General features: G+C 40.5%; 1 protein-coding gene across 5 annotated transcripts in view; it reads right to left on the bottom strand.

Annotated features, from left to right (window-relative positions):
* NIPBL (NIPBL, cohesin loading factor) overlaps positions 1 to 14930 on the bottom strand; it is a 78630-nt gene that overhangs the window by 54430 nt on the left and 9270 nt on the right. For 4 of the 5 annotated variants that reach the window (XM_018568257.1, XM_018568258.1, XM_018568256.1 and 1 more), the window contains exons 7-9: positions 14774 to 14867; positions 12014 to 12625; positions 6843 to 8777 (exon numbers count right to left, since the gene is read on the bottom strand). In XM_018568257.1, the coding sequence (XP_018423759.1) occupies positions 6843 to 8777; positions 12014 to 12625; positions 14774 to 14867 (2641 nt within the window). The remainder of the gene's footprint in view (positions 1 to 6842; positions 8778 to 12013; positions 12626 to 14773; positions 14868 to 14930) is intronic. The other variant, XM_018568260.1, reaches the window with a different exon arrangement.

Consider the following 14930-nt stretch of genomic DNA (forward strand, 5'->3'; position numbering starts at 1 on the left):
AACCCCCACCCCTGCCGCCCTGCCATCTGGTTGCCATTCACAATTGATGGGGACGGGGGGGTTGGCGGCGCGCGGGGGTGTATTGTGGAACCTGGCCTTGGGGCAGCAAGGAGAGTAAATCCGGCCCTGAGTACTTGGACAAGTAATTTTTTTTATTTCTACACACCTATAAGTATATATAACTATAAATTACATCAAAACAAAGGTAACTAGGTAGAGCAAGGCAAAAGCAATAACGTGCATGTTTTTTTTCTTCACGGTCACAGCTTCATCCTATTTACTAACCTTCACTTTGCTAAGTGAACATCCTGTACTCCCTTAGTAAATCAATCCGAACGAGACCAATTTTTCAGCTCTCATTACAGACCGTGGTCAACTTCTAAGGTCTGCCATTACCAGTAAAGCTGCCCACACACCTTGCGATAAGCGCGTGAAATCCCACGATCGTACGATTATCGTAAGGTGTGTGGAAGCTGTGCGATCTCTACTACTGCAAGGTCGCACGACTTTTATCTTACGAACATGTTCGAAAACCCGCCGAGAAACGTACGATTTTTGGCGGGTGTGTAGCATGTTCGTAAGATAAAACGCACACTGCCCATTCGGCATTGCGATCATCGCAAGTACAATCTGCCTGTCCAAGATTGTTTGGGGGGTCTGAAGCTGTTTTCTAGCCAAACATTCAGATTTTATTATGTGTGCAAATCTAAGAAATTGCTCTGGGCAGCAAGTGGTTAAAAAGCATTATATTTTAAAACCAGTACACAGAGAAAAAGCTCTAAAGTGGTCTTAAATATGCAACTGTAATGTAACGATATATATCAAGTATGACGCCATTCGCCAACTAATTCTAAAAGGCACAGAAACTGCTATGGGCCAGAAAAAGGAAACAAATACAATTATTGCACAAATCTCAATGTTGTACATTTTACAGAAAGCTCATTTAGGCATCGCAAAGTATTTATGAAACCTAACAGTACTGAATTGTAGGCTATCTAATTTAACTAAAAAAAAAAAACTGTTTTGCCCTCAGTGAATGTGATTGTAAAATGATTGTCATATAGAAATGGATAATGCAGCAAGATATCTGACCTGCAGCTAATGAATAACTGGTGAAAGATGACAGCCGTTCTAGATTCATTCTGTGATATACGCTCAGAACGCACAAAATATATTACGGAAGCACAATTCTCTTCCATAAGCACTTAGAAACCGGTGATACGTAGGGCCAGCTGTGCTATTTTTAAGTGCCTCTTATCTAATCAGTGAATGAACTGGTTGTGTTTTTATTTTTATCAATGAAGAGAACCAGACATGTAAAACACGTGCTGCAAAGCTTCCGCTATACTGCCACCGTGTGGGAACTATTAAAACCAAAACATTATCAAAGTGGGGGGAAAAAAAGTAGTTTTCATTTTGTTTAACCTCTTGTTGACTGCAGATATCTTATGTTCCATTTTAGCATTAATTTATCTTCCAGCCTGCTAACGTTTACCTGTTCTATGAAAACATTAAGAATGAAAATATTCTTTGTGCTTTTTTTTTAAAAATCTATTAAGAAGTAATTTATTTTCTGAATATCTGAAAATCAAGATCGCGCATTGCTTTTAGTTTCATATTCAAAAGTAATCAAAATGCACAGAGATGCCAATAAAGTTCAGCTTATGCACTGCCAAAAAATAAAAATGGGTTTGGCCAAAACTATAATTTAAGGCACAGACAAACTTAGCAGTAACCATTTTTAGCTATCCCATCTCTAGTTCAATAATGTGTATAAGTAGGGCTGCAACAATTGGTCGATTTTTTCGATTAATTGGATTGAAAAATAAATAAATAAATGTGCAAGCATGCAGTTCTGCCACTGACTCCAAGCTGTAGATGGACTACCAATCCCAGCAATACATCATATAGCAATGCAGAATAACTCCAGCTATAGAGGACTACAAAACTCAGCAATCTATATATAGCTATGCAGAATACCTCCAGCTATAGGGTACTACAAATCCCCGCAATACTTTATACAGCAATGCAGAATGGCAATGGCTAGAGAGGACTAGAAATCCCAGGAGAGGACTAGAAATTATATGCAAAACACAGATTAGTACTGACTATAGAGGTCTACAAACTCCAGCAAAATATTATACAGCAATGCAGAATACCACCATCTATAGAGGATTGCAAATCTCAGTCATACATTATAAAGCAATGCAGAATGGCACTGGCTAGAGAGGACTACAAATTCCAGCAATACATTATACAACACCATTTCAAAGCATTGAAGAATATAATCAGCTATATAGGACCACAAATCCCAGCAATCCATTATATAGCAATGCAGAATGGCACCGGCTAGAGAGGACTAGAAATCCCAGCAATGCATTTAGCAACGCAGAATGGCACTGGCTATAGAGGACTACAAATTTCAGCAATACAATATACAACAATGCAGAATACCATCAGTTAGAGGACTACAAATCTCAGCAACACAGAATATCACCAGTTATAGAGGACTACAAATTTCAGCAATACAGAATGGCACCGGCTATAGGGGGGTGGCTGGTGGAAGCAAGCACGGTTGAGAACGATTCTCATTATCAATGAATTCTAGCAGTTGATTCAGCCCTAGTGTGTCTGTATGTATACATCATAAAAAAATTTCAGACGGACAATCATCCCATGGGTGTCCCTTTGACAAAATAAAAAAATAATGCTTGTGCACAATAAAATAAAAACAGAAACACACACACATTATGACAACAGCTGAACCCCTAACACTTCCATCTTGACAGATGTTCTCCCATGTGTGCATTGTTTACTTATATACTTTACATGGTTGTGTCATCTGGGAGCTGGCATCTTAGTCCAAAAAGCAGACACTGTCCCTGCCGATTAACTGGACAAAGATTGTGTCATCCTTTGTATAAGGGGAAAAAAAAATGATAAAGCCATTGTCGGGGAAGAATTGTCATTGTGGTGACAGGTAATACCTGTGCTACGCTTACACATGAATTAGTATGCGTGAAAAAAATGAAATGTATGGCATACATATCTCAATCATGTACACTAGACTACTTAGTCACATTGCCAATGCAGCTCTCCACTGACACTTTTCAAACTGTATTATGTTTTTTTTTTTTTCCAAAGTCATAAATTGCTCAATAGTAGAGAAACCCATCATCTTAAACATCAAGGTTGGAGGCTGGCTATAGCAACAATTGTTTTTTGGAAAGGGGACAAAAGGAAGGCAATTACTGACTTTTCGTATCAAATAGAAGTAGTCTAGAAAGTTAATTGCCTGCTGTATTTTTATTTATTTTACATTGGCAAACCAACTCCTGTGATTTCCAAGGGCCCAAGGGTGAGGGAACACCATTGGCTAAGTGTCATAGCAGTGAGGTAGTAAGTACTTGGCAAAGGAAAAAAGTAATGATGAAAATACTGACGCACATGTTCAAGATAACTACATAACTCTTTACTAAACCAAATATAAAAAAAGAATATGAGCTTTCTAGTAAAAAACAAAAACGCTTCATTAACTTCCCTTTACCAATTAGGTCCTTGAACAATATGCAGGTTTGCAGAGCTGATATACAATGCAAAATCCATAACAGTTGTCTGGCCACAGCAATAGAGCTAATTTACTACCATCCAAAACCTTCCTGCCCACCACAGTGTAACACATCTACAGACACCACAACATACCAAAAAGTAAGCTTAAAAAATCACCTAGAAAAAATATATCTACTTACAGAACGACGATGACTAAGGGTAGGTGACAAGTACGTGCCACATACTCAGGTTTACCTATCTCCAAAACAGTCATGGGGTGGTGACATATTAAACAATCAGAGATCTGGGGCTTTCCAGAATTATGTATTTGCAGGGACCACAAAATGGAAGAGATAAGCAATATCGACGCTGAGCAAAAACAGGAGCAGATTTACTAAAACATCATAGTTTGACACTTTTTTCATTTGATTGATATTCAACCAGAGCTGGACTAATCCCTGAAGCAAGGAAGCCATTGCTCCCTAAAAATTACAGCTAGCATCTAACCTGAGCTTTTCTTTAGCTGTCAATAGAGCCGCTTCCCGGATAAATCAGACTGGCTTCTAAATTCCATAGCAATTTATCCACCTCGGTATTACACAGCCATAATCACTATTTCAAACAAGATATTCAAATGGTTGCTATCCAAATGATTCCATGTACCATCAGGACAAATTTCCAGAGCCTAGTAGTTGATGTGGAGGGCTTGTTCACACCAAATGGGGACCAGATCTGCATGAGTTGTTTTGCCGCGTTTTGTAAAATAGGTTTTCAGTGTGTTCAGGGGCGTTTGCATTCGTTTTGGTGCGTTCCAGAGCAGAAAAAAAGGGTATGCTACAGTTTTTCCATATGCTCTGGAACTGAACGCTCTGGTGTGAACTAGAGCCCAAAATACCATTGGAATACATTGGATGCAGTTTTCTCCATTCTGTAACTGCTATGCTCTGCTCCACTCTTGGTGTGAACTAGTCCTGAATAGTACCTAATCTTCTACATCATTGCTAAGTAAATAAACTTAAGCTAGTCATACACGGCTTAAATTACGGCTGATTCCTGCTGAACTGGCCAAAATTTCAGCCATGGGTGGCTCTACTGGCATCACCCAGCTCAACAAAATCAATCTAAAAATAAACTGAGGCCAGTGGAGTCGAGTTCTTGGATGAACAGTGACTGCGTCCTATCAGATGCAGTCACTGTTCAGGTATTAGGCCTCGTTCACATTGAGCGATTTATCGCGCGGTAATTCCCGCGATATCGCGGCAATTTACCGCGCGATATCGTGGCAATTTACCGCGCGATATCGCTCTCCAATGCTTCTCAATGGGGCACAGGGTCCTGCTGTCGCGGGTCGTGTGTCGCTAAAGCAGGACCCTTTTTTGGAGCGGATTTAGCCGCGATTCAAGCTTGCTCAATGCAAGCAATTGCGCGACAAATCACGCAACAAACGCACGATTTGCGAATCGCGCTGTGTGAATGGGGCCTTAAGGTGGAGGCTGCAACAGATTTCTCCATCCATGCTGTTTAGTGTGGATGGGGGAATCTATTGATAGGCTCCTAAATTGAGGCAACTGGCATATGGAAATGCAGCATGTCCTTTATTGAACAGTCCATTTGAAACGTTTTAACCTTGAAACTGAAAGGTTTACAATGTTCTAGTCTGTGCACTCATAGTACATAGTAAAAAGTGTTGAAAAATTACAAAGAAAGAGTAGAGCTGGCACTCTAAATGACAATGCCCTGGCTTCCTGGGAAAGTCAAAGTATGGCCTGTCCCACTCCAGAACCTTCTTATTGTTCAGTTAAGAGGCCTCCTTGGGCAACAGGAAAGTATAGGGGGCATGAAATGGGTAGGCAATCACAGTACTGACCAGTACTGATTTACAGTACAAAATCACAGTACAATCACAGTACAATCACAGTACAAACCAGTACTGAAGGTTTCAGATGACAGTGAAAAGTTTTTTGGGTCTGCAGCACTCTTGTAGATGTCTGAATACAAACAGAGATTGCTACACCTTACAGCTGTGCTTACGCCATGGAAAATATACTTGATAGAACAAAATCTACATCTAAAAAAATCTTCAAAACCGGTAAACACACCAGCTTTACATAACATTCCATAAATATTTGGTCTGTTGGTGGCTTTTATTATTGCAGTATAAGGTTGATGAAACACAAGATTTTACTTATCCAACAACATTAAAAGGAGAACTATGAGGTGAGTGCTTTTCACTCACCTCATAGTTCTCGCCGACCTGTGACAAAGGGCTTGTTCACACTATTTGCCAGGGGTAGCCAAACTCCAGCCCTCCAGCTCTGGTGGAACTACAAATCACATGAGGCATTGAAAGATTCTCACAGCCACAGACATAACTCCCGGAGAGAGATGCAGCATGAATCTGTAGTTTCACCACAACCGGAGGGCCGGAGTTTGGCTAACCCTGCTATATGTGGTGACTGGCATTTTTCAGGAACTGTAAAGTGTGAATGAGCCCTAAAAAAAAAGAAAATACACAAATCCCAAAACAATGTATAACCATTCCAGCTAGAAGACATACACAGTCCAATGCAACAAGAAAGCAGAAACACATATTTGTGTGATTACAATGTGTGAAACAGAAGAGTGAGCACCAGAACCAGGTTTTTGGACACACCCAAGTGTCTCGTTTGGACAGTTTAAAAGTCAAATACTGTGAGGGGAATTCATCAGAACTGCAGCAGATGTGCATGTTAACCAATCAGCTTTTCTTTCTTTCTTTCATTTTCAAATCTTAACTAAACAAACTGAAGAGAAGTGGTTTGGTTGCCATAGGCAACTGCTCCAGTTTTGATAAATTCCCCTCTATGCCTTATCAAAATCAGCATGGCTCAAAACGCAAGTTTACATCTAATTTCTGAGGAGTTACAGACCATCATAAATGATATTACTAGGGGTCTTGCATATCAAAGTGCAATGATTGAAACTTTTCCTCACAACCATCAATCCGAATAAAACTTGACATCCGTTATACAACGCAGTAGGTCTGACTCTCGTCTTACTGGGGTACAATAAAGCTTTAAGTGTAGTGATACAAGCGGCTTATATTTTTACAGTTAATGTTGCAGAAAATACTCAATACAAAAAAAAAGAAACAAATCTCAAAGCCAAGAAACTTGTACTCACACAAAGTAGCACAATAAGCGAAAAACCTAAACCTTCCTAGAACAAACGGAGCAGTTTAAGCAGGGCCTCAATTCCCAACAGCATGGGGGAAAAAATGGATGCACTGAAAAATTAGACATTTTCTAAATTACCTTTGCTGGACTTCGATGGCTTGTTTTTGTTTGACTTCAATGAACCCTTGGATTTGTCCTCTCGTTCTTTAATTAGTTTTTGTACCTCATCCAAAGACAGCTTTTGAAGAACCACAACAGGCTTAGCACCTTTATTAAGATCTTCCACAAAACCCACTTTATCCCCCTGGTTTTTCTGTTCCCCTTTTAATTCCGATCTTCTGGACTCCTGGGTAACATTGCCATCTTTATCCCGTTTAAGTTTTGGAATGACAAAGTTTTTCAGGGAACCCTGACTCCCACCCAACAAATAACTTGGGAACCCTGCCTTGTTGTCACCATGGGCCTTATTGCCATCCACTTTACTTTTGTTACCATCGGTCCTTTTCTCATCTTTGCCATCTTTACCAGAGGGGGATCTCAATGCAGGCTTATCAGATTTAGGTTTATTTGTGTCCGGTTTGTCAGATTTAACCCGTGGGCTTCCCGATCTTGACTTCTGCTCGCCAGAAGAAAGTCTGTCCCTTGACTCATCTGAATCATGACGATGTTTTCTATCGCTTTTATCCGTTTTTGAAGGATCAGATTTATTACCATGCTTTGTATCCGGTTCGTTTTTGTTGGAAGATCTTAGCGACTCTGGCTTTTTAACTTTTGAAGGATCCCCCTTGTCGTCAGATTTTTGCTTTGGATTCTCAGAATCTCGCTTTGAAGACTCATGGCCTGGCCTTCCGTCTACTCTCGACTTGGCCCCATCAGAGCGACCTTCAGATTTCACCCTGGGAGAGTCAGGCTTAGAATCTGTTTTATGCTTTGATGAATCCGGCTTCTTGTCAGAAGAAAGCCTAAGGGAGTCTCTTCTGTTGTCATGTTTGTGTTTTGGGGTCTCAGGACGGCCTTCGCTTCGCTGTCTAGTCAAGACAGGGCGCTCATCACTTTTTCTGTGACCCTCTTGTCGGCTCTCACTCTTTTGTCGTGTTTCAGGCCTTCCATCATTCTTTTGCTTAGGTGTATCAGGCCGGCTTTCACTTTTATGTTTGGGAGTCTCTGGACGCCCATCAGACTTTTGTTTGGGATTATCAGTGCGCCCATCAGTCCTTCCATCACTTTTCTGTTTAGGTTGTTCAGACTTGCTCTCACTCTTTTGCTTTGCTTGTTCCTGTTTTCCCTCACACTTTTGTCTTGGTGTCTCAGGCTTTACCTCAGTTTTTTGCTTGGGAGTATCCGACCTTCCTTCACTGCGCTGCTTTGGGGTACTTGGACCCTGTTTTTGATCCTTTTTTTTCTCATCTTCATTAGAGTCATTGCAGCTTTCATTTTCCTTAACCTCCTCCTTGTGATCACAAGGTTTGGAATCTCTAATGATGATATCAGCAAGGTTTGCCTCTGATTTTACATCCTCATTTACACACACCGCCACTGGTTTACTCTCTGCCAGCTCCTCGCTGCTCTGTTTACATATTTCAGGTTTCTCCTCATTTTTGCTGTCTTCACAAATCATAGCTTCCGCCACAGTCTCTGGAGGCTCGTCTTTGATGCCACAAGGTTTACTTTCTCCCAGTAATTCCTCCTGCATGTTTTCCCCGGAATACACAGGTGTACTCTTTATTGGCCTCTCAGGGTACTCAGTTTCAGACTCTGTCCTCTTTCTTGGTGTCTCTGGGAGGTTTTCTGGGACATTTTTTATAACTCCAGTAGGGTCGTCTGGTAGAGCAGGAACAAATCCATCATTACAAAATTTTGCTTCTTCGGGCTTCCTTACAAAGTCTGAATCCTGAGTTACATTTGCCTGAGAGTCCCCTCTGCCAGTGTGCAGAAGATCGATGCTAACCATTAAAGCTGGCCGTGATCCATTTCCTGTCACGCTCGCCTCCTGGGAAGCTGGTCTGTTTCCTCCAGTAGCACCTCCAGCTTCCAATGGGTAGGAATCTTGTTTCCTCTTTTTTAAGGGTTTATCTAAGAAGAGAAAGAGGATCACATGAGTATGAAGAACAGTACAAGGGTTATAATTTATTCCTAGAACCTGGACATTAACATTCTAGAAAAAAAATGAACAACAATTTAAAACGTTATTTCTAAAGTCAGGAAAAAAAAAATGACAACAGGAGTTACAGCTAATTATACGGCATTATAAAGAAGGTGCTATGTGCAAATGCAGGACCACTGGCAATCTCAAAGGTCAATTGGCCAATCTACCTTTGCTGTGTCTGGTTTCTATACTTCTGAGTCAGTGACTAAGAACAAGCATCAGCCAGGCAAAAAGCTTTGCCCTAAAGAGCGCTTAGTAAAGGCAACCCACATATTTCTTCCATGACAGTCTTTAACACATTGCTTACTAGATACTTCTATTAATGGTAAGGACCAAAAGGTGTAAAGTTCTCAGAATTTAAAACGTGATTCAATTTACAAAAAAACTAAAAAGCTTTCAAATGTTTTGATTGAATGTCTGTTTCAACCTATTAATATTTAAAGTGGTTGTAAACCCTATTCATTTTTTTAAGAATTATGTGCGCCCTTAATTTATTTTAATTTTTTTTATTTAATAGGCTTTATTATTGATAAAACACTTGTTGATCTCGCCAGTCACTTTGACTTTGTTTATGGGTGCAATGATTAGCAGCCTCATATATCCTCTGCAGTGTTGGCAGTGCGCTCCTTCCAGTTCTTTAGGGGGCCATATGTCTACATATGGCGTACTATGTTTCCTGCTGCTCCTCATCATCAAATTACAGACAGCGAAGCCTGCCAGGGTGGGAAGAACATAAATAGGTAGCCAGGAGAGATGGCAAGTGGTGCTTTTTTTCCTAAAGAACCGGATCATGTGCACTGCAGTGGCAACACTGATGAGGCTATAGGTGCCTGCAGATACATGCCACCATGAGCAAGCTACAGTTCTTTAGCACAGTTCACCATATTCAAATGCAGCTCATAGCTTGCCATGTCACACAGGTTAGTCCCACCCACAACCAAGGCCATACAGAGCAGAGAAGAAGCAAAACAGTCACGTGACCTACAAAATAGAAAAAATTATAATTTTTGACATTTGTATTTCACACTCTGCTAGTTATATTGATTGCTGGTGGCAAGCCCTACTTAAAGAAATGAACTTAAATAATTTGATGAAAAAATATCAAATTAATCACTGTATTTAACAGCATGTCAAAAAGTGTTTGACAGCTCTAATCAATACTACAAAATCATGCAGAAATGATAGAATAAAACAATGATGGGTTGCACAACAGTGTGATACTTAGTGACAGCAAGCTCACTCCCTTCATAGACTATAACTTCAATACAAATTAGTAAACAAAGCCTGAGATTGTAGTCCATCATGGGACTGAGCTTGGAGCACACACAGGGACTATGAGGAACAAAAGTAGCCCCCCTCCAGAAGGAGGGACAGTGTCAGCACCAATTCAGAGATGATTTGAGGATCTACAGCCGAGTGATACACAAAGATACATTTCTGTTATTAGTTAAGATACTTGAATGGTTTTTGGGGCATTAACTCCTGAGTTTAGTGTCACTTCAATTTCAGGCCTGAAGTGTATTTATAATTCACTGCTTATGCAGTATACAAACCGTTATAAACAGCAGCAACCAATCAGAACTCATCTTTTAACTACTATAATTACAGTAAACTGAAATCCAACTAGCGGCTCTAGAAATACTGCTCTTTAAACTCTTTACTAAATAAACCTGCAAACTTCCCTTTAATATGCCAAAAACAAACATTATTCTATAATACCAAACACAGCCAATCACACACATCCCCACATATACACAAATGATCAAGGTATGATGCAGAAAGCAGCAACCAAGGCACATTCTGTAACGCACTGGGGCAACCTATGAATGGGAAGGCTCAACTGTTTCTGAGACCGGAACACTAACTTTTTTTTCTCTCCAGTGCAAAAAATACTGGAGCAGGGCAAAGACAAGCTTAAAACAGGCTCTCAGTTTGACAAAAATCCAACAACTTCTGTCTGCTTACAGAAATGATATGGCAGGGGAGTAAAGGGGAACATAAAATGTGTTCACGTGCATTTTACATGGAGGGGAATAACTGGCAGCAAAAAGGGTTAAAATACCCAGCTTATAGGGATTCTGTCACCAAAAACCAAATATTGAGCAACCAAGTCAGAAAATAAATTGTTTATACAAGAACCTCTTCATCTAGGTGATTTTATCTGACAGTAAAAGTATTTACTACACACACAAAGCAGTGGAGATAGCAATGTATATAGTAAATCAATAATTTATAGGCCTTACAGCTGACTAAAATAGGGCTGCAGCAACTAATTGACAATAATCGATTATGAGAATAGTTGAATAGTTGGTGAGGGAGAGAGGGAGATGGAGGGAGGGGGTGAGAAGGAATTTTTTTTATACAACCAATTAGTTGAGAAATTAAACGGGCAAATAATCGATTATGAAGATAATCGTTAGCTGCAGCCCTAGACTAAAATCAATCTGGCGAAATTATGTTTCAAACCCATTCACTCCCATACATTTTACACCTCGCATATTGAATGTGCACTTTCAGGGTGAGTTTTCTAGTGTACTTTGAATGCGATGAGCTTCATTATACATGCAAACATTGTTGAATATAAGGGGTCATTGGCTGCCCATAAGCATTAGCGGGTAGCACCCTTACAGCAGCAAATCTGCGGAGGGTAGCAGAGCTCTAAATAAACATGCATGTTCAGCTCTGCAGACCAAGCTTTACATCTATGGAGAAGAGAAGGGGAGGAGGCAAGCGGTGCAGGAAGATGCTGCCTGTGACTTATATCAGGGGAGTGTTATTTGTCTGCCACATTAATGTTCCCTCCCCAAGGCTGCTAAACTCCACAGAGCTGGTTATGTAGCCTCTGAAAACCACTTTATCATATTGTGATTATGGGCCTCTTCAAGTAGCCTTTGCAGGGTCAAAGAAAAAAAAAATTAGTTTATAGCTCTGCAAAGACTGGGCTCTCCAATCACCAAAGGAGCACTGTACTGAAGATTATAAAGATATCACTTTACCCGCATGTACTAATTTGTATCAGTTGGTAGCATAATCATCTTACGATTTTTTTTTAGATTATTAAACACACCAACATCAAGACCTGTCAACAAAAGATTTCTCATGCCAACAAGTGATGAAAAATCTCTTGTAGGAGAAAACACAATAGAAAATAACCCCACACTACCTTTATCCTGAACTTCTTTAGAAAAGCGCTCCCTCTCAATAGCGGATTCCCGTTCTATCCTCTCTATCTCCGCCAGAGCATCCAGTTCCACTTCGTCGTATGGCGTTATGTTTCCTGTTGGTTGAGTTTGTGACTGAGCCACGGGAGGTTGAGACGGTTTTGCAGACATGTTGGGCTGTAGGACGGGCACTTGTTGTACTTGCAGGAACTCAGTCTGCTCTTGAAAACAAGCAGCAGCATTCAAAGGGCGACTTATGTCCTGTGGAGTGACTGGAGTTTTTGATGGGTGCCCAGGGTACTGAACATTGAATGAGGGGTCACCATCACTGACATTACTGTTCTCCATACCAGAGAGCATGTCTCCTTGCTGGTCCATTTCATTAGATCTCACACGAGAAAGTCTTAAAGTGAGCTTGGTGGAGTCTTTAGAAGGAGAGCTGATTATGTCATACATAGCTGACTTTTCACTTGGCTCCTTCTCATCTTTACTCAGCTTTAACTTTTTCTGTCTTTTCAACTTTCTGTCAGGTGAGTCCAGCAGTATGTCAGGAGGAGCATCTCGTGGGGAGGCATAGGGAGGAGGCTGGGATTGAAGAATTAACGGCCGTGATCCTACAGAAAGGAGAACATGTATAAGAACAGAATTTTTTTTTTCTCTCTGAAGGCTTTAGGAGACAGGCACATGGGTGTCAAAATGCAGTACAATCCTTCACTCTGTTTTGCGTTGCTGCAGGCAGGACAGCCCCCATTTAAAATGAAGAACTGATCCAAACTGAGGCTGGGTTGTGAATATTCAATCATTTACATATTCAGAACAAGCAGTAAAATGAGCTTTAAAACAAGCCCTTACTGACCTTTGGGAAAGAGGAGCAAGGTGAGTTATGATGCAGAGTCACTGCTAGGAGGGGTGAGCAGAGTTGGCATAGTTAAGGACTTCTGCTGTGAAACAGAGAATGAACTGCTTCATACTGTCTGCAGCTACAGTGGTCAGTGAGGGCTAGTTTGAAAGCTCATTTAGTGCTTATTATAATTAAGTGAATATTTGAATGTCTTTAGCCTGGCCATAGTTACAATATAAAGTGAAGCAGTGTAGGAAACAGTTAAGCATCCAAAATGAAGACTGCTGACAGCCCCCACCTACAAGGCAATGTTGTTTGTTTCACTTAACCTAATAATTGTAACTTCAGGGCTCGGGGCACCTGGAATAAAGCCCTGTGGAACTGGCTTATTCAGCCTAACAACTACATTTTGGTACCTTGAAACCTTCCTTCCTTTCTACAGGGGACATAAATCAGAGTTTAGCTATGGTTTAAGATTTGCATCAAAAGCACTTCAGCAGATGCATATATTTAGGTAAGCTTTGTACAACGAAATGCATGGCAATCCCTGCTCACCATGAGGCAAAAGGGGAGTTGTCCTGGCTGTCCACCAGTCTGTGGGAATTTACTGACAAGACAATGAGCTTTAATACTTGTGTGCATTAGCTGCTCACATCAAAAACTACAAACTCTGGGCTGAGATTAAGACGTTCTTTACATGTTTGTTGCATGTTTCCGGAGTAATGAACGCTGCCGAGGAACTTAAAAGTGTTTGCTGAAATCCAACAGGGAGACTGCTGTAGCCCTACAAAGAGCCAGCGGGTGATCAACACCCACCCCAAACGGAAACAGCTTTGGGTGGTTTTAGTCCACTATCCAAAATTACCGTGTACAATAAATATCCTGGATTGTTACACTCGAGTATCTATGCTTGGCATGACACAGTGCTCACTTGTTAATTGCTGTAACCCTTGTCACAGCACCTTCAAAAGCCAAACAGAAGCATGTGTCACTGTGAAACACCCCTCACGATGCCCTGCCCCTACCCTTCTTATCAACAAAGAGAAAGCTGAACACAGCTTATTCCAGAACTACCAGCACCGGCAGGTACACCGAAAAAATCCATATTAACCCATTTCATGCCAAGCCTGCTCCACAATCACAGTCCCTTTTCAGCCTACTTACAAAGCCCAACTGCTACTGCCCGTATTCTTATTGGCAAGACGTGGAATAACATTTACAGATTAGAGTTGGATGGAAGGCCCTATCAAATATTTGAGAGGGGGGGTGTTTGGGTGGGGATAAAAGTATTCCTGCTACATAATATTTTTAAATGAATACATTGATAGCTATTGGGGCAATATGAACTTTTCAAGGTTAATTGGAATGAAATTTGTGGAATATTGGGTCATCTTGTTTTAGGAGAATTATTTTTTTTTTAGGGTGGATGGAAAGGAATTCGCTACATTGTGGACTTTGTTGTTTGTTTGTTTTTTTGTGGTTATTTTAATTAAATTCACCTATTTAAAACAAAGAAATAAAAGAGATGCCTATTTAATTGTACTGCCGATAGAAAGGCCTATTTGTTTTCGAAAAAATAATCCCCAAATTAAAAAGGTTATTAATGGTTAGCCTGATGCACACTTACAAGCAAAAATTGCTCAGGTGCTAAAGAGGTTAGGCCTACCCATTACTCTGGTCCTGAAGGGATTAAAGTCTATCCATATGTCTTTGCCCAAGAGGAGGGAACTGGAGGAAAAGGAAGGCCACTCAAACACTGAACACACAATCCATGCAGAGTATGCAATGACTGCAATCAAACCTACGTAACCAAAGCCAAATGACAATATTTCTAAGCAACTGTTGTTCTCTACTATGTCAAGTAACATTTATACCAAATATTAAAGGGAATATCCGGATATCTTTAGTAAAGATAACATACCTTTTGGTGTCCCATCACTGCCGGCAGGAGAACATACAGACTGTGGGGATCGTAGGGAAAAAGAGGCAGCATTTCTTATTGAAGAATCACTGTCCTGTAACCACATAAAAAAACATGTATGAGCAAAAACACATCACTGACCCATAAAACTAGAAGA

This window comes from Nanorana parkeri, unplaced genomic scaffold (genome assembly GCF_000935625.1).
Source record: "Nanorana parkeri isolate BGI_ZX_2015 unplaced genomic scaffold, ASM93562v1 scaffold1163, whole genome shotgun sequence".
In the NCBI taxonomy this organism is placed as follows: Eukaryota; Metazoa; Chordata; class Amphibia; order Anura; family Dicroglossidae; genus Nanorana; species Nanorana parkeri.